Source organism: Muntiacus reevesi, chromosome 11 (genome assembly GCF_963930625.1).
Source record: "Muntiacus reevesi chromosome 11, mMunRee1.1, whole genome shotgun sequence".
Lineage (NCBI taxonomy): Eukaryota > Metazoa > Chordata > Mammalia > Artiodactyla > Cervidae > Muntiacus > Muntiacus reevesi.
This window is the reverse complement of record NC_089259.1, coordinates 81,471,012-81,490,283: the sequence shown is the minus strand read 5'-3', so window position 1 is coordinate 81,490,283 and position 19,272 is coordinate 81,471,012. Positions and strand designations below refer to the sequence as shown.

General features: G+C 56.6%; 1 protein-coding gene across 1 annotated transcript in view; it reads right to left on the bottom strand.

Annotated features, from left to right (window-relative positions):
- Window positions 1-19,272, bottom strand: part of COL4A2 (collagen type IV alpha 2 chain) — a 160,805-nt gene that overhangs the window by 32,592 nt on the left and 108,941 nt on the right. The window contains exons 8-20 of the mRNA XM_065902160.1: window positions 17,848-17,919; window positions 17,469-17,504; window positions 17,303-17,365; window positions 14,362-14,397; window positions 11,911-11,952; window positions 11,022-11,120; window positions 8,469-8,504; window positions 7,849-7,899; window positions 6,752-6,796; window positions 4,674-4,727; window positions 3,889-3,955; window positions 2,700-2,810; window positions 2,098-2,247 (exon numbers count right to left, since the gene is read on the bottom strand). Of these exons, the coding sequence (XP_065758232.1) occupies window positions 2,098-2,247; window positions 2,700-2,810; window positions 3,889-3,955; window positions 4,674-4,727; window positions 6,752-6,796; window positions 7,849-7,899; window positions 8,469-8,504; window positions 11,022-11,120; window positions 11,911-11,952; window positions 14,362-14,397; window positions 17,303-17,365; window positions 17,469-17,504; window positions 17,848-17,919 (862 nt within the window). The remainder of the gene's footprint in view (window positions 1-2,097; window positions 2,248-2,699; window positions 2,811-3,888; window positions 3,956-4,673; window positions 4,728-6,751; window positions 6,797-7,848; window positions 7,900-8,468; window positions 8,505-11,021; window positions 11,121-11,910; window positions 11,953-14,361; window positions 14,398-17,302; window positions 17,366-17,468; window positions 17,505-17,847; window positions 17,920-19,272) is intronic.

Here is a 19,272-nt window from a genome sequence, read left to right as displayed (position 1 = left end):
TATGAAACTCCCGTCAAAGCAGGAGAGACAGGGGCAAGGACCTCTATCCTGCACGGGACGGTGCGGGGAAGAAGGGAGGCCCAGCAGAGGAGCCTCGGAAGGAGGGGGAGAGACAGCCGAGCCAGAGAAGAGTGCATGCAGGGGGTGCCGGCCGGGGGGCTCTGATGGAGCAGACGGGGCCAGCATAGGCTCCCTGGGCCCTGGGGACCAGGTCAAGAGCTTGCCAGCCTGGCGGTGGACTGAGGGCTTTATGCTACGTCTCCAGGTTCTCCTGATGAGTTAGGAGAAGCTGGTACTACAGGGAGTTATTTAACCACGGATACTTCAGGGGTGCTGGCTTTTAAAATCTGAGATAAAGACACGGTGGTGGTCTTCACACCGTTTGCAAGTCTAGCCAGAAAAGGCACTTTGGGGCTCCCTGGAGGGGCACCTCCCTCCCCCTCCTTCCTATGCTGCCTTTTCTTCATCTGATAAAGTGATAATTTCAAGCGAGTCCTAAAGGATAGCAGTGAGCCTCTGATCTTTCCAACGTGATTTTCCTGAGGTGGCCGTGAGAAATCTGGCCGTACCCTGACCTATCCTAGAGCACAGTGGAACTGCCCCGACAGTCAGCCTGGTTGATCGAGCTGGCGCTGGGAGTAAGCAGACGTTTAGTTCACAAAGAAAAATGCCTTCATGGTTTGCTTTTGCTGGAGCTGCGAAACACTAAAAATTCTGGTTTCCATCAGTAGCAACACAGAAAGCCGGGTGAAATGCAGATAACGAGAAAAGAATCCAACAATTTTGTTCCAGGGGAAAGGCTGGAGGGCTCTGTGGGACTCAAGATCATCAATATTACATTATGACTATTCACAAAACTATTTTAAAAGGCCATTATGCTTGACTACTTTTTGTACAAGAGATTGCTTCTAAAAAGTGATTTGGGAACAATCTGTCTCATGGGTAAAATGAATACTTGAAGGAGAACTAAAGTTGTGTGTTCTTGAACTTTTAAGTTGATAAATCTATCAGACACCATTCCATCTATTTCATAAACTCCTTCTTCAGTTAACCACACGGACCAGAAATTAGTTCACGTGTTTACAGGCGACTTCTGAGTAAGTTGTAGATTTACTAAGTAATATTCATGAAGCCAGATGGCATGCGTTTGTGTCTTTATCAAAATGGAATTTAGTTACAGGAAGGATGGCAAGGTTGGCCTTCCATCACCATCTTTTAAAGAGGCATATTTGTATGCTTTTATTTTTAATACATCATGCTCTGTTGCCAAAAAAGGACAAACGCAACAGACACCACTGACTCAGGACATGTAACGCTCAGAGAAACTCAGCCGTTACCACAGATGGTACGGGAACAAACATTACAGTGAGGATAGTAAAAAATGCTAGTGATTACACTGCTCAGACCTCTTGCCAAATTCCAGGGAAACATCTGTGCCGAAACTTTTCCAAAGAATATGAGAATCTGATTTTTGCAGTTGAAGGGAAATTGGGAACACAGAACCTGAGTAACTCAGAGGACAAACTGCAACCAGAGAGGTAATGGCTGCCTTCTGTCCCCAGCGCGCTTCTCACGCCTCCGAAAGTTTCTTCTCAAGAGACAGCAACGGGAGCGACAAAAGCCGCGTCCCTGAATCTCCCCTTGAGCTGGACCCAGACACTGCGGTGCTGTGCGTAGCCGCTCAGCCGTGTCTGATGCTTTGGGAGCCCACGCCCGACAGCACCGGGGTCCAGACGCCATGCCCGTCCAGTCTGGGGCTCAGATCTTCCGTCTGGGCCCCCCACGGCTGCCGCGTCCCCCCAGGCGCTCCGGCCACTCCTGGCGTCAAGCATCGCCACCTGTTCAGCGGCAGCTCTGGCTCGAGGGGGCCCAGAAGGCAGAGCCTCAAGTCTGCCCCGCGGGGGTCAGCCCAGGGCAGGGGGAGTCACGGCGGGCCCTTCCTGTCTGCACCCCGGATGGCCTGCCACCTCCGCGCCCACCGCCCGCCGCCTCGTCCGCAGAATTATCAGCAGAAAAACCCAAGTGAGACTGCGGCTGCGTCCAGGCCCCTGCGTCCGGACGCCAGCATGCCCCGCCCTTGAGTTTCCCTCCACTTACCATCCGGGCCGGGTGGTCCCGGGCGCCCGGGGGGCCCGCGGAGCCCTGGCTTCCCTTCGGTCCCTGGGGGGCCGGGGTATACCGCGGGGAAACCCCGTTCTCCTGGGTAGCCTTTGGGTCCCATCTCACCCGGCAAGCCTCTCTTCTCATCTGAAAACCCAACAGCAAACACAGCCTCGTGAGCCCCCTGGGATTCAGCCACGGCGCTGCTGTGCCCCGAGACCCTGGACAACCCCCTGGACCAGTGGTTTACGGCCCAGCCAGTGACCTAAAGGGCCATGCCGCCGGTATATTTCATCAGCATTGCTCCACTCTAAAAAGCCCCCTGCCTGCCCCCAGGGGACGGCCCGAGAGCTGTTAGAGTGCTTGGCTATGACGTCGGAGGAAGCCCGTGCTCCTCCCAGTCAAGAAACAGACAGAAGCGCGCGTGTTACCGTCAGCAGCACGTCTAGCCTAGTTAGGACACAGCGGCTCTGTGGCCACATCCAGACGACTCGAGTGTAGGCACGCTCGGGCCAGCCGAAGGGACAGAGCACCAGTGAGGGGCGGGACTCGCGGGAGACCCGAGCGCACGTCTTAGCTTCGGGGCCACGGAAGCTCACCTTCGTCTCCGATGGACGTGCCCGGCCGGCCCGGCAGACCGGGGTCTCCTGGCTCTCCGCGGGCTCCTGGCTCCCCGGGCTGTCCTGGGGATCCCGGCTCACCTCTGACACCTGGAACCGAGACAGACACCCCGCGATGAAAGGACCACTGTCCGGGCCTCGGGGCGGATGTTCATGCTCTCGTTGCAAGTAAAGGACTGATGCCCTGTCCACCGCATGAGGCGCGCGGGGTGCAAGTGTCTCATCCGCGGCGGCCCCGTCGGGAGCTCGACCTCAGTCACATAAGGCTGACGTTGTTGCTGTTTAGTCGCTCAGTCACGCCTGACTCTGTGCGACCCCAGGGACTGCAGCCCTCCAGGCTCCTCTGTCCAGGGGATTCTCCAGGCAAGAACACTGGAGTGGGTTGCCATTTCCTCCTCCAGGGGATCTTCCCGACCCAGGGATGGAACCTATGTCTCCTGTATTGGCAGGCAGATTCTTTACCACTGAGACACCTGGGAAGCCCAAACAGGGTTGATACAAAATTCCTATAAATATTATAAAACAAGACAGGCACAGAACACCAAAACAATATAGGACGGGAGCGTTATTTGTCGGGGGCGGGGGGGAATCTGACTTTGATGGACCACGGAGAGTGAAAATAACAGTGGACAATATTTCTGAGCTCTGAGTGTGCGGCTCAGGGCTACACGCTTGACCAATATTCGATTCCCACAGAGGCGCGCCTGGATGGGATCACAGCCGCTGTGTCAGAGGCCAGAGGGGCACCAGGCCGCGTCATCTGACAGCTGATATGGGCAGCGGACAGCGGAGGAGGGTCAAGGGAAGGACGTCCAGGGGGCACGTCAGCCAAACGGAAGGCCCAGGGCGGGCGCAGCCAGAGCTGGAGCGGAAACCAGGGCAGGCGCCGGGCCGCGCCCACGGAGGCCTGGTGGGCACGAGGCTGGGCTTCCGTGGTGCCGCTGCGGGGGGCAAGGCCAGAGCCCACACGAGGCGGGTCGGAACGAAAGCCTTTCCCGGCGGAGGGAAGCGGGGGGCGCTCCGTGACACCCCTCTCATCCCACAGGGAGGGAGCGTTCTCCAAGGTTAAGTGCTGAACAGAAAGTCTTTCCCCCGAGCTCATGGCTCTGGGTCCACCACAGACCACAAAGCCCGGGAGATGTGAACGCGAAGAACGCACGGCACAGACCTTTGGCCACGGAAGGATGCGGGGAGTAGGCCGGCACGCCGGGGGGGCCGGGGTCGCCCGTTTCTCCCTGGAGAAGGAAGAGAGGGAAACGAGAGGAGGTGAGCCGGCCTCTGCACCCGACGGCTGCTCCCAGATCTGAGAGGATGAGGAGCCGGGTGGAGGCTGTGCTGAGCCGCGGGACCCCGGGCGCTGCCTGCACTCCACGCCCGCGCTGCGGCAGCGCTGGTCAGTCCAGCCTCCCGGCTGCCAGCCGGACATGACAGCAGAGGATGGAGCGGGCGGGGGTCCCTCTCACCCTGAGACCCCTGTCAGACACCAGGACTGGCCAGGGGACCGCCTGCCTCCAGGAAGACTCCTTCGCGTTGATGGTGCCATCGGATCGCCCGTTGAGGGTGAGCTGGGGCTGTGTGCCCACACCCGATCTAACACCATCTGGACCGTGAGACCCAAACTCACGAGCTGCCTAGACGTCTCTGAGCCTCTCCAGCCCCAGAAGGCCTGGCCGTGAGCCCTCTGTCCTCATCAGCGGTGCCCCGCCCGGTGGGATGCGCCCCCACCTTGCTGGGTCCCCTGACAGCTAGCAGGTGTGCCCCGAGTCCTCAACCCCTGCGTCCCCCCACGGGGTTATTCATGGGAACCAGGGCCCCCACCCTCGTTGCTGCAGTGCCCGCTCGCGCAGCCCCCTCCCCCCTTCTCCCACGAGGGTGCACAGGAGGGGATCAGAACAGCACCCGGAGGAAGGAAGTGAAAGCCGCCCCCGCCCCCCAGAGGAGGCCTGAGCCCACCTTGGGTCCCGGCAATCCGTCAGGGCCTTGGTACCCGTCCAGTCCTCTGCTTCCCTGCAGAAAAGATGCTTGGTGCTTATTTTATCTCTAAAATATAAAGGAGTGGCCGCAGTACATTGTATCTACCAAAATCAACCGTCCCTGGGATTCTCCAGGCAAGAACACTGGAGTCTATAGCCATTCTCTTTCTCCAGGGGATCTTCCTGACCCAGGGGTCGAACCTGGGTCTCCTGCATTGCAGGCAGATTCTTCACCATCTGAACCACCAGGGAAGTCCAGTAAAATCAACAATAATTGGTTAAAATCACCTTCTACCCACTTGGCGTTCAATTTTCCCGGATTTTAGTTTCAAACGTGTCTTTTTAGAGTTGCTTTGTTTGAATCAGGACTCAATAAAAGTCAAACTGTGACGTTTGGCTGATAGGTCTCAGCTTGCTTGCTGCTCCTCCTTCCTACCTTTTTAGCGCCTTTTTCCTGTGGCTGCTGAGGAAACAGGGACGTTTGGGTGTGAACGCCCTACGCGGGGGGCTTGGCCCACCCCACCCTCGTGGAGCTGGGCCCAGGGGCTCCTCGACCCCCGACGGCCTCTGGACCATGAGCGGTGTTAGGTCTTGGGCCTCCTTAGGCTCAAGGTTCGTCTTTTGAGTCACGTGTTTCTCGGAGTCCTTCCTGCTGAGGCACACTCACCAGCTGCCCTGACGTCTGGACTTTAAGACTGACGAGAGGGGTGGAGCGTTGGCAACCCAATCCACCTGTTAAAACCATCTCCCAAGGTGGGTTCTGAAAATTTTTAGTTAATACCAACTAGAAGCATGGAGCCTCTTCAGTTAGAAGCTTTTGCTCTTGACTTAAAAAAATCTCTAATTGTAATGATCGCATTCTAATTCCCTTGAATACTTATTGAAAGGCAAGGTTTACCCTTATGAGCTGCATCATATCTGGATAGGTATTTAAAGCTTTAAAAAAAAATATCTAGAGATTTATTCCTTCTCGAAAAAGAATATATATGCCAAGGCCCCCTAAAATCAGAATGCCAATGGGATAAAAATGTGCATTATCTGATTACCTTACAGGATATTTTGAAATCCAGGAGCATGCATGCTGAAAGTTACTTCGTTCAGAGTGAACTAAGATTGGCTTAATTCGGTATTTTATGTTGGGCCTCTGGTTTAGACTGACTCTCACACTAAGTGAAGACTGGAAAGTGAAGGCAAACTTCTATGATGTTAAAACTGACCTCCTGCCTACTGACTGCCCCACAACCCAGGCCAGAGCCTGGATGGAGCCTGAGCAACCCTGGGGCTGGTGACCAGGCAGGCTGCCCGAGCCGTGTCCAGCGAGACCCAGCCAGCCGCTCAGACGGTGCTGCCCGCGTGGACGGGGAACCCCGAGGAGCGCTGGGCGGGAAACACGCGTGGAGAACACACAGGGACGTTCCCTTTCCCTGGATGAGCTGCAGGCGTGAGCCCGGGGTCTGCGGCGGGTGGGGCCCGAGTGAAGACAGCCGTGACAAGAACGGAACTGCCACTAAAAAGCCCTGTTTAAACGTCTTCTCTCTCGTAAGATCAGCAGTCAGATAGCCCCACGCCTGACCCAGATTCACAAGGCCCTTCTCACCGAACATCGGCTTCCTACAAAGCGGACCAAAAATCTGTCCGTGGAACCCGGGATAAAGACAACAAACTGGGTCGTCGCTGAAGACCCAGTGTGAAAGCGTGAGCGGTCAGTGGGTGGAGAACGCGGGTGGACTGTCAGCCACCACGCCGGCCCCCTTCTCACAGGACGCTGCTGCTGACACAGGGAGGCCCAGACTGGGAGCCCCGGGGGTCGTGGCCAGCGGAAGGGAGGTGATGGCTGGCCTGGGGCGGGAGGGACCCGTGCTGGCCTGCCGAACGACAGAAAGTGCGAGCGCGCTCCTTCACGCCTCAGAGACGATCAGGGAGGGAGCATTTCTGCTACTGCAAATATGGGAAAGCTTTAAGGGGGGGTGTTTTTTTCTGGGATGCCCAGTCTTCACGTGTGACCCGTGTAAGATGTTTCAGGTCCGGACTAGACTGCATTTCACGCCTCACACTTACTTTCTGTCCCGGCGAACCTTTCTCACCGTCGAAGCCGGGGGCACCCTGGGTTGAAGAGAAAACAGAAGCGGCGACGGCTCAGAACATGCAGCGACCTCTCCTGGAGGGCGCGGTCACGGCACCGGCCTGGGCTGAGTGAACACTTCGCTATGACAATACTGACGCCACCTGGACTTCCCTCTCCTTCCTGGAGGAGAGGCGTCGTTTTAGCGACACTTTCACCTAACGCATCCTGGCTGTGACTTAAAGAAACGTGGAGAAACCCATAAACACAACAGTCAAAACGGCACAGCCAGAGGCACCCCGCCCCTCGTGCTCCCAGTCTTGGTTCTGGTTTTGGAGACTGATACTCGTCCTTGGGCTGGCTGTGGCCAGTGGCCCCAGGGCTCCTGTCTTTGCCCACCTTCCCAGCTCACTGGGGGTGGACGGGGCCAGCTGACTGAGCTCCGGCGATGGAGGGCGGTCTGCCCTCAGGCCAGGAGTGACAGGCAGCTGAGCCTCCTCAAGAGACTTCCCCTCACCCCATCTGCCCCACCAGGGACATCTTCCTTGGACTCTTGGGGCAACAAGAAATCGAGCTCCTTGTTGGAGACAGCCTCCGTTTCTCTTACCACCAAGTCATTCAGGCTAATACAAGCAGAAATGCGTCTGAGTTCCGTTCATGTCCCTTCCCTAAAGTGGGGAGCACGGTCTTAAAACCCACAGTTATTGGGTGACAATGACGCGTCGGTCAAGGCAGGTTCAGGGTGGGAGCCGACAGCCCCCGGAGGGGCAGGAGCCTGACAGTGAGCGTCGCGGATCGGGGTGTGGGGCAGACCTCTGCACTTCCAGCTCAGCTCTGCCGTGGAGCGAGGGCCGGGGGCACAGACGGTGACGTCACAGCACGCTGCTCGGACACTCGGCACAGCGCTGGCAATAGAGCCGGGCTCTTAGGACAACTGTGCCGGGCGGAGCCTTTGAGAACTGTGGTCAGCGTACTGTGGATCTACCACCTGCGCTACCGTACGCCAACGATACTTCAGCAAGAAATGAAAGCAAAATGAAGTCTTTCCAAAAGCTGGACAATGCAAAGCGCACAGCAGGCCCAGAAAGTTTACCCGTGATCCCGAGAAGCCCATGATGCCTTCTTCTCCCTTCAAGGAGATGCCCTAGGAGAGAACAGAGAGACCACACTTCACGGTCTGCCTGCTCTGGGGGCTCATTCTTAGTGCCCCCGCTGCGGCCAGCCTGCCTCTGCCTCTCCGGCTCCACGCAGGACGGGCTCCTAGGACGTCTGCAGTGGGCTGGGACGGTCATCCACCCGGCGCATCACCGGTCATCGTCACCTGGTAAGTGGCGACGGGAGCACTGGGGATTCGGGGGCAGGCGGGACCCAGATCAGGGAAGGCAGAGCGATGACACGGCCAAACCCTGGCCAGAAAGCCGCCACCAAGCCCGCCCGGCCCTCCCTCCACGGAACTGCTCTTCTGAGTGGTTTGGGCTCACTTATGAACTTCAGAAGAGAGTGATCAGCCGGTGCTGACTCTGCAGAAAGAAGACATCCTGACACTGTTTTCTGAAAAACAGCGTGAGAAACGATCACCCTTTCCTGCTGCAGATGAGTGGACTGGAGACCAGAGCAGTGGGTTGTTACGCCCCGGACAGTCTACCATTGTGATGGGACCCCCGAGAACTCGGAAGCACCGGTGAGAAGAAGCGTCTTTATTCCTTGACTTACTATTCTCCCTGGCTCTCCCCCGCTTCCTTTTTCACCCTGTGAAGACACGAAAGACAAGAAATGCTCATTAATTCACGAATGCCACTTAAAATGGGTCAGGATTGATGACATGAGGTGCAAAGTATTTATAAAACTGCAAACAACGAATATCAACGGACTGTAACAAATGACTCCCTAAACCTTGCGGCTTCAAAATTCAAGGGGGAAAATGTGCTATTTCTCTTGGATTTTCACAACGTAGACGAAATTGCGTGTTATTCTGATGTGATTGCAGGGCCGTCTCTTTTCTGCCTGTGACTTTCCTTCAGGGCCCACATGGAAGGGCACATGCCTGGGGAACAGCCCCAGCGATAACAGACGGGCTGTCGTTGGATAATGAAATAGCGAGAGGTCATTCAGGTGATGGGGGGGGTCCCCTCCGAGGACAAGGCTCATCAGGAGCGTGTTAGAGTCCTGAGTGAGAGTGGCTTTGGAAAGCAACGTCAGCTTTATTTCCTTCAAAATAATTCTCTGTCTGTGTTTTTGGCTGTGCGGGGTCTCCACTGCTCATGGGCTTTCCTCTAGCTGCAGTGCGCGGGGGCTCCTAAAGGCAGTGGGCGGGCTTCTCATTGCGGTGGCTTCTGCTGGTGCTGAGCGAGGGCTCCAGGGCGCGTGGGCTTCAGCAGTTGCAGCTCCCGGGCTCTGGAGCGCAGGCTCAATGGTTGTGGGGCACGGCCTTAGCTGCTCCGTGACCCGTGGCGTCTTCCTCCACCAGGGATCGAACCCATGTCTCCTGCATCAGCAGGTGGTTTCTTTACAACTGAGCCACCAGGGAAGCCTGTGATATCAATTTTATATGCTCAGTTTTCTCCGTTTCTCTTAGCCTAAAACGGGGAAGGAAAGGCGGCAATGGGTCCGTTCACTCATCAATCCTAGAACAGGTCCCAGGATCCTGCAGTTCCAGACTGCCCCCTGCAGGCTGGCCAGGTCCTGGGACCCATTCCCTCTGCAGTTCAGTTCGGTTCAGTTGCTCAGTTGTGTCCGACTCTTTGCGACCCCCTGGACTGCAGTATGCCAGGCCTATCTTTCCATCACCAACTCCCGGAGTTGACTCAAACTCATGTCTACCCAGTCGGTGATGCCATCCAACCATCTCATCCTCTGTCGTCCCCTTCTCCTCCCGCCCCCAATCCCTCCCAGCATCAGGGTCTTTTCCAATGAGTCAACTCTTCGCATGAGGTGGCCAAAGTATTGGACTTTTAGCTTTAGCATCAGTCCTTCCAATGAACACCCAGGACTCATTTCCTTTAGGATGGACTGGTTGAATCTCCTTGCTGTCCAAGGGACTCTCAAGAGTCTTCTCCAACACCACAGTTCAAAAGCATCAATTCTTCGGTGCTCAGCTTTCTTTACAGTCCAACTCTCACATCCATACATGACCACTGGAAAAACCATAGCCTTGACTAGATGGACCTTTGTTGGCAAACTAACGTCTCTACTTTTTCGCATTTCCTCTTGGCTGCAGAGAACAGGGAAATGTAATTCAGCTGCTTGATGATCTTGGCAGGGATCACACCTGCTCTGGCCTCACTCCACCCGGGCTCCTGTCCTGACACTGGATGGGGGCCCTATGCTGCTGATGGTCGGGTCCCCCCCGGGAGCCAGAGTCCCTCCTGGATCCACCCTGAGACCTGGGAGGCCCTGTCCGGCCTGGTGCTCCAGGGCTGTCCTGCTCTCAGCTCGGCTGGCACACGGCCGTCCCCTCTGGGCTCGCACCAGCCTCTGCCCAGGCTGCCTCTGTCAGCGCTCAAGCCGCTCCTAACGCCGCAGCTGCCCAGACTCACGTCCCCCATGGGGTCGGGGGGGTCCAGCCTGCCCTCTCCCATCCGTCCCCTGGCATTCACACCCATCTTGACAGATGCTCGAGAGACAGGGATCACCGTCTATGTTTGGGATTTTCACTTTGGCTCCCGTGACCTTTCGTGGTGCGTCTCACCCCGGTCTCCACCCTGCCGCCCCACGAGCTCAGAATTCTACCAGGTCACTGCTTCGGTCTTTATGAAGCACAGGGGACCCAGAAGGCTTAGGACGGGTGAACGGTCTGAGTGAATGAGTGATAGAGATGGGTGTTAATTTTTATTTAGACTCCAAGAGGATGCTTTTCGTCAAACAAAACATTAACAGAAACTACCAGAGTCAGAAATCTGACTTTGACCCAAAAGCCCACAGAGACGCCCCTTGTCAGCAAAACGCAGGCTTTCTTTTGCTCACACGGCTCCGCATCCTGGCTCTGAGCTGTGCTGCGACCACGGGCTACGTCCACACTAGAGACTGAAGACGGAGCTGCGGTCCTCAAATGGATCCTCGCGCTGGCTCCACTTCTCACGATCAGGGACAGTGATGCACAGAGAGCCTGTGACTGATCAGTGCTTTCTAAGGCATAATTTGCTAACTCGGTGGGGAGGGCATTTCCACTGTGAACGTGACTGCTTGAATAAGACCAGAGGAAGCTCCGTCTTCCCTCCTGCTCCTGTTAGGTCAAACGGGACGCGTCAGTCTTGCTGAGCCCCTTACCTTATACTGCTCCGGCAGAAGCTCGTACAGGGGCGTGGGCTTCTCGACGTAGCCGTTGTCCGGGGGGATCCCGCCGGGTCCCTGCAGTCCCATGTCCCCCTGCGAACGGTTTAGCAAAGCCGTTGTCTTTAGACTGAAGGACACGATCGAGGGTGAACAAAAGCAGTCCCACCTCAGACTGCTGTTCCTGTCTGCGTGTTACTTATCACACGTACGTCAATGTTGATAATGTTACAGTCATAAGATAAAGGTCATGTGTAAGCCTGGGTGGCAGGGGGTTTAGGAGAGAACGGACTCGTGTATACGTACGGCTGAGTCCCTCTGCTGCCCACCTGAAACCACCCCAGCATTGCTAATCGGCTCTGCCCCAGTGTGAAACATTTAAAAAATGTAAAGACATCATACAGAATAAAATAAGAGTAATGCAAAATTACCTGATTTCCACTTGTATTAATCATCATTTAGAATTTATGCATATAAGCTGTTTAGCTTGGTCAGTTTGCGGGTGCATTTGATTCGGTGGAATTATCTCCCTATGATGAACTTATATACAAGGACGTTATTTGGCCTGGAGGCCAAATGTTTCGGTGGACCTTGCTGTGTATGATGCTACTGCTATCTCAGACTGGTACCCAAGACATAAATCAGAACGGGCGTCCCAGGTGGCACTAGAAATAAAGAATCCACCAGCTCAATCCCCGGGTCTAGGAGAGCCCTGTCTCACAGAGCGTAACCACCGCTGGAGTCTGTCTGCTAACCCGACACTTCACAATGACCGTTTTGCTTTCAAATGGGGTGTTTGCAGAGCGCCGCAAGACAACTGCATAAAACGAAGACATTAGAATGAGCTGTCAGTATTTCCTAATTCAATCTAGTAAGTTTCCTTTACCTTTTCACCTTTTTCTCCATAAAAACCAAGTCCTCTGTTGCCCTGAAAGACAAATGGCTTCTGTAAGTTTAAAGTCAATAATCACAGTGAAATGGAATTATTTCTTTTAGGAAAAGAAACCTCATATCTATGTATTTGCAACATCACTGGACAACTATCCTTGCATAATATTCTGGCTTCAGCTCCCAGGAACGAATTAATACAAAAGGAAAAGAAACGTCTTTTCTTTTGCTATTGCCGCATGTAAACGGTGTACTGAAAGTCTGAGTCCAGGTATCACATAAAATGAACAGGAGCAAATCGAGACACTGTACCAGCTGCAGAAAGTGGCCCCTCACTGTGAGCTCCGAGTTCACTAAGACTAAACCTTAGATGATAAAAATTCTGGGCTCATAAAAATGATGTACTAGTGTTTTAATAAAGCTCTGCTTTTAAGGAATTTGTGCTTTGTACTTCAAGCAAAACCTGAAGTACAGGGGGCTAAGGACAGTTGTTCTGTCACCCTTGGGGACGCTTCGCCACTTGCTTATGTATTTTACTGCTCAAATCCTGATGACCAAGAAGCCCTGAGTGATTTCCTCCTGGCGGCCCTGGGCTTTGGCAGTCCAGGGCCCCTGCTAACTCCCCTCAGTCCTCTGGGCCTCACGGTGAGTCTGGACGTCATCGATGGGGAGAGTGTCATATCCTTGGACCGAAGCCTCGTGGCGAACAGGTGATGGAGCTCAGGTCTGAGCCCAGGCCCTCCGACTCTACAGGTAGGGTCTCAGAGCGTCTCCTCGGGTTCCGGGCCCTGTGGGCTCAGAACGCAGCCGTTTCCTGCCTGGGATCCCAATCTGAGGATCGTGATTCATACTCTCCTCTGCCTCAGACTTTCTCACTTTGGTAAATTAATCCTAAGTGTCACAGGAAGATGTCCTAACCCTCTTAATGATGGTGTTCTTTGAGTTTAGCCAAACTTTTCATCATCCTTTCTGCTTCCGAGGCAGACTGGGAAGGCACCCTGGCGTGTATTTGACAGTTTCATGAGAGGAGCGTCCACGCGCGCGTGGGAGGGCTGACCGCCCGCCAGGAGGGCCGCGGGACAGACCACGCGCGGCTCAGGAAGGCCCTCCGACTGCCCACGGCTCCGCCGCCTTCCCGGGGCTCCTGTCCCCGCCGAGACGCAGGATCCCGTGGGGCCCACCCGATCTCTGTCCATACCACACACCCCCCGCCTCTGGTGCCCCGAGTTTCCACAAATAAAAACAAAGCCTTTCCCTAATTTTTGCTTTCTCTTTGCTTCCTTCCCACCTGGCTGGGGAGCTGAAATCAAAGCACAGGGACGCAGCCGGGCGAGACGAGAACGAGACGTGCTTGGGACCCCGACGTGCCCCTGCCTCTCGAGCCGGCCCCTGCCTCTCAAGCCGGCGTCTAGGGCACCAGGAAGTGACCCGCTGAGGCCTGCGGCTGTTTGTGCTGTAGCCAAGTGGGGATCGGAGGGGACCCCGGGGCTCCCCGCCCCGTCCTACATCCGCATCTCTTGGCTCTGGGCCGTTCCCAGCCCGCCCTGGGAGGCCCGGCGGCAGGGAGCCGGGCAGGGGGGTGGGCAGAAGCCTTAACGAGCTCCAGCCACAGCCGGAAGCTGAGTCAGAGATGATGGGAGCTGGGGTCGGGGTGGTGACAGCTGAGGTCCCCGGGCGGCCGGGAGATGGGGTTTCTGTGGGGCAGGCCTGGGAATGGGTGGGCCGGGGAGGCGTCCTTGGCCATAACACAGGCCAAAGAGTGGTTCTGAAATGTTCCTAACGGTAGCCCAGTATTTCTGACTCACGTCGGGGTTTGACCAAATACATCCCTCGCCAACCTCCTACGGCTTGTCCTGGAGATTTGTTTAACTTTCTCAGGTCACGTTAAGCCCGAATGGTGCCCATGTTCCTAAGAAGCCACCAACTTTGCGGTGCTCCAGCCCACTGGATCGTCTTTCTCTGATGGAAAGAGGGCAGGGCTGGGCCAGAGCCTGGCTTGAAGCTCCCTGAATACACCCCCAGAGGCCGACAGCACGCCCTGGGAGGGCCCGCCTGCCCCCGGGCAGGAGCAGGGCCGTCAGCTCCCCGCACAACTCCAGCTCTGCCTTGCCCCGGCTCATGAGTGAGCACCTTCTGGGTAAGCAGGGGTTGTCCCCATTGGGCTCCGCGTTTCTAACCAAACATTCGCCAGCTGGATTTTCATGTGGCCACAGGAATGCTATGTGATTTGCAGACAAGCCATTCCATGCATCCACTCACTCAGCGACTTCATGTGGCCGTCAGGGGCACGCATGGATTATTCTTGGAGTTTAGAGCCTTGTCCTATAACTGTATGAACAGTCGTCCTCATGAGACAAACGATGTGCTTGTCAGCCAGGTAGTTCCAGGGTCAAGAAGCAGACACAGAAGCACGGAAGCCCCTCCCCCCCACCCCGCCCCCACAACTTACTGGCTGTCCTTTGGGTCCAGGGGGTCCAGGCGGTCCCTGCACAAACACAAAGAAATCTGTCAACTGTTTTCTTTACCCCAGGACCCAGATGACATCTGCTTGGGAGCCCTGGGAAAGCCGTCCGCTGTGTGTTCAGCACACCGGGGAGGATGTGAAGAGCCTTCCAGCACATTCATCTCTGCGGGGACGCGGGGATGGAGGACGGGGGGTCGGGCCCGGCTCTCAGGGTCCGCTGGCTGCCCCGGCACAGCTGCTCCTGGCTCGCTTTTCTGAGTTCAGGCTTTTGACCTGATCTGCGTCCTGCTCACGCTGGCTCTGCTCCCTCTGCGAGGCCCCAGGCCCCGCTCCTCCAGAGACGGCCCCCCCGGCCTCCCGTGCGCCCCCCCCGCCCAGCATCATCCCGCAGGGCCCGCTGCTGGGCCGGCGGACGAGCAGGCACAGCGTTAATCTGCGTCCGGCCACTCCGCGGGGCTGGGGACCCGCCCGCCAGGGTCGCCTCGTGCTCCTGCAGAGCAGCCCCTGTCCACGCCACACCGGGGGAAAAGGCCTGACACGTGCCTTAGACGAGCCAGGCGTGTGGACGTGGAAGCAAGTGGATGGGGCCGGGGCCGTGGGAGGCCTCAGCGGTGCGCGTGAAGACCTGGAGGCCGGCACCTCGGCTCGGGGAGGCGGGGCGCATGCTGCTGTTTCTTATTTCCCGGAACTGTGTGCATAAAGCGGGGCACCCCCCGCCCCGTGGCCCGTGTGCCGTAAACAGGCAGCTGCGTGGGCTCAAGGGCCGAGGGCACCTCGAAGCACGAGCCCGTCTCCTTCCCTTCGGCCAGATCTCAGGGCCGGAGGGCTGCTGGGCGACAGCCAGCATGGCCCGGGAGAGCTGTGCTTCCTAGAGACGTGATCAGTTGCTGCGATTATGATCAGCGGTCTGACGGAAGCGAACGCGCACTCCCAGCCCAGCTGCTGGTGTGACGGACCTGCCCGCAGACACACGTGCCCGCTGCCTCTCTGCATTGGCCGAGGAGCGGGTCCCACGGCCTGTCTGCGGCCACCCCAATCTTGGGGCATGGTGGTCTCTGAGAGTGACTCTCTCACCTGCGGCCACAGCTCTCCCTGAGAAATTCAAGGCCTGTTTGTCTAATTAATAAAAAACGTGGAGGAGAAGAGAGTTGGCATTCTGCAGGAGCCCATTCACCTCCTGGTCCCTGGGCAGCGGGGAGGATCTGAGGCGGCCAGGCCTGGGACTCGCCCTCCTCCATCCAGGGGTTCGGCTGCCAAGCCTCACTCTGATTAGACTTGCAGGAGGAGGGAACACCTGTGGACGCCACTCAGGGGGGTCCAAGGGTCACTTGGTTAACTGATGTCCAGTATCTCACCTGTCATGATGGCTGTGCCCTGGTACAGTGAACCTTCTCTGAGGCCAGGCCAGCTATGGCCTCCCTGCTCTACGGCCAGGCCAGCTGTGGCATCCCATCCCTGCTCTAAGGCCAGGGCCAGCTGTGGCATCCCTGTTCTAAGGCCAGGCCAGCTGTGGCATCCCTGCTCTAAGGCCAGGCCAGCTGTGGCATCCCATCCCTGCTCTAAGGCCAGGCCAGCTGTGGCATCCCTGCTCTAAGGCCAGGCCAGCTGTGGCATCCCATCCCTGCTCTAAGGCCAGGCCAGGTGTGGCATTCCATCCCTGCTCCAAGGCCAGGCCAGCTGTGACCTCCCTGCTCTGAGGCCAGGCCAGCTGTGGCATCCCATCCCTGCTCTAAGGCCAGGGCCAGCTGTGGCATCCCTGCTCTGAGGCCAGGCCAGCTGTGGCATCCCTGCTCTAAGGCCAGGCCAGGTGTGGCATCCTTTCTCTAAGGCCAGGTCAGGTATGGTACCCCTGCTCTAAGGCCAGGCCAGGTGTGGCATCCTTGCTCTAAGGCCAGGCCAGCTGTGGCATCCCTGCTCTAAGGCCAGGCCAGGTGTGGCATCCCTGCTCTAAGGCCAGGTCAGGTATGGTACCCCTGCTCTAAGGCCAGACCAGCTGTGGCATCCCTGCTCTAAGGCCGGGCCAGCTGTGGCCTCCCTGCTCTGAGGCCAGGCCAGCTGTGGCCTCCCTGCTCTGAGGCCAGGCCAGCTGTGGCCTCCCTGCTCTGAGGCCAGGCCAGCTGTGGCCTCCCTGCTCTGAGGCCAGGCCAGCTGTGGCATCCCATCCCTGCTCTAAGGCCAGGGCCAGCTGTGGCCTCCCTGCTCTGAGGCCAGGCCAGCTGTGGCATCCCTGCTCTGAGGCCAGGCCAGCTGTGGCCTCCCTGCTCTGAGGCCAGGCCAGCTGTGGCATCCCATCCCTGCTCTAAGGCCAGGGCCAGCTGTGGCCTCCCTGCTCTGAGGCCAGGCCAGCTGTGGCATCCCTGCTCTAAGGCCAGACCAGGTGTGGCATCCTTGCTCTAAGGCCAGGTCAGGTATGGTACCCCTGCTCTAAGGCCTGATCCAGCTGTGGCATCCCTGCTCTAAGGCCAGGCCAGCTGTGGCATCCCTGCTCTAAGGCCAGGCCGGGTGTGGCATCCCTGCTCTAAGGCCAGGCCAGCTGTGGCATCCCTGCTCTAAGGCCAGGCCAGGTGTGGCCTCCCTGCTCTAAGGCCTGGCCCAGCAGAGCCTATTTCCTCCTTATGGACCCGCTGGACCCTGGTCTGCTTTGCGCGGGTTGACTGGCCCCTGTCTGCTGGTCCGCTATGGGGCTGGGCGAGCTTCTGCCTGCCTGGAAGGGCTCCAGACCAGCACCAGGCCAAAATCTGACCTAGCTGGCTTTGAGTCTTCGCTCTTCAACCTTGATGGCGGCAGCGCAGACAAGGGATGGCCTGGGTGGTCTTGGCAACCACACACGTCAGGCACGCGTGAGGCCTTCAGCAGCGTCCGCACAGCCTGCATCTCGGAGGATGTTCGACAACCGCAAGGGTGAGCACGTGAGCCTGGAACTTACCGGTCTTCCTGGAGCCCCAACCGGACCCATCTGTCCCACGGGCCCAGGGCGGCCGGGAGGCCCCTACGGAGAGGCAACAGAGAAGGCGGTTATGGAGGCAGAAGCGGGTGGAGCCCGGAGCCCGTCAGGTTCTGCCAGGGCTCTTCTCTAACAAAGCAGTGCTTACCTGCATGCCGACCAGTCCGGGCTCTCCACGTTCCCCCTAATTGAGAAGAAAGAGTTTGAAGAGTTTCAGCTTTTAAGAATCTGTGGACTTAGTTGCATTTTACTGCAGTGCTGGAAATAAGCCTATAAAACACACCCGCTGTCTAGAGACTCGGTGATGTTAAATTGCCTAGACGGCTGCGCTGTCATGAGTGTGAGAAGGGCAGGCCCGCAGTTAGTGTAAGGCGGCCTACAGCCTGGAGGCCAGTGAGAGGACCCTGAAATCAGTGGGGACTCTGGCTTGTTCCCCCACTGCGCGTCCCCCCGCTCCATGCAGAGGTCACTCTGTTAATGGGCAGTGTACGCGGGGGCTCGGTCATGCCCCGTCTCTGCCAACTTACCCTGTATTTGTCGCGTTCCTCTCTGGGCAGAGCGTAGGGCTCGCCTTTCTGCCCCTTCGGTCCTTGGGGCCCCTAAATGCGCGCACACGGCAGAGAAAGAAAACACAAGCCGTCCGTTAGCACTCAGCGCAGCGACTGGAGCCACTGGCTGCCCCCTCGCGTGGGCGACGCCCAGCTGTCCTTATGGCCAAACGAGAGTGTTCTGAACGCCCATCTCTACCCTCACCAGGAGGTGAGACTTCTACTTTCATATTTACCCAGCAGCATCTTTCTTAAAGTTAGAAGAGAAATATTCGATAGGATTTAATTTTCAGAAACCCAAGCAGACGTTCAGCAGACGAACGCTTTCCTCTCCCGACCTGTCCCTTTTCTTTGCAGTGACACTGTTCTCTGCCTTCTCTGCGTTCGCATACTAGAACATCGACCCTCACTCCGCAGCACTGTTTGTGGGAGAGATTCCGGGTCATCCGTCAAAGACGGGCCTGCGTCAGTACACTGCATTGGCCAAAACGTTGGTGTGGGTTTCCCGTGACATCTGAACGAACTTCGTGGCCAGCCCAGTACATGATGCACAGGTCTTTTAATATCCACATATAAAGCCTGTATTTTAGTGATGGATACATTTATTGATAACGAAAGCTCTGGTATTAGAATAGAGCATGGTGTAGCTTACTGATAAGTTGAATCACATGAAAAAGAAACAGCCATGCATGGGGAGCTGGCGGGCAGAGGTGTGAGGGTACCCAGAAATCGGCCAGCTCCGGGAATGCAATGAAGACTGTCATTGCTGCCCTTCCCGGCCCTTAAAATGTTTTTTAAATAAAAAGTTCTGCCACAAAGTGTTAGTTTAACCCTGAATTTGGAATATGTTGGTATAAAGTAGCAACATATTATCAAATAAGAGTGTTTGCAAAGACCCTAAAAAATAAACGCGGCCATGAAGTAGGTCATTACATGAAAGTTCTTCCATTTACAGAAGCAAAGTCCACCTTGTTTATCCTAGAGAACAAACCTGTGTGTTCATGTCACAAAGGGTGTTAGAATCTAATAAAAGTGATGACTAATGGAGAAGTCTGTTCAAGGTTTAAGCTTTCTAAAATTTTAGTTCTACGATTCCGCTATTATTCTTGCTATTTGAATGGGAGGAAGTGATGGTATGCTTGGGAGACAAACCCATTACCTTCCATTGAACGTGCAAAGGACAAAAGCGAAATGGAGCTCTGAGTCAGCACGCCTGGATGTGGGCAAGACGCCTCAGCCGCGGAGGTGTGCTCCATCCTGCCTGCTAACCGAGGGCGGGCAGCCACGGTTCTGGGTGTAAAGGTGGTCCTGGCACGTGCCTGCTCCCCCACACCCAACGCCATCCTGCAGGCAGGAGGCAGCCCACCCTCCTGGGAGACCTTCCCTGAGACGGTTTCTCAAGGG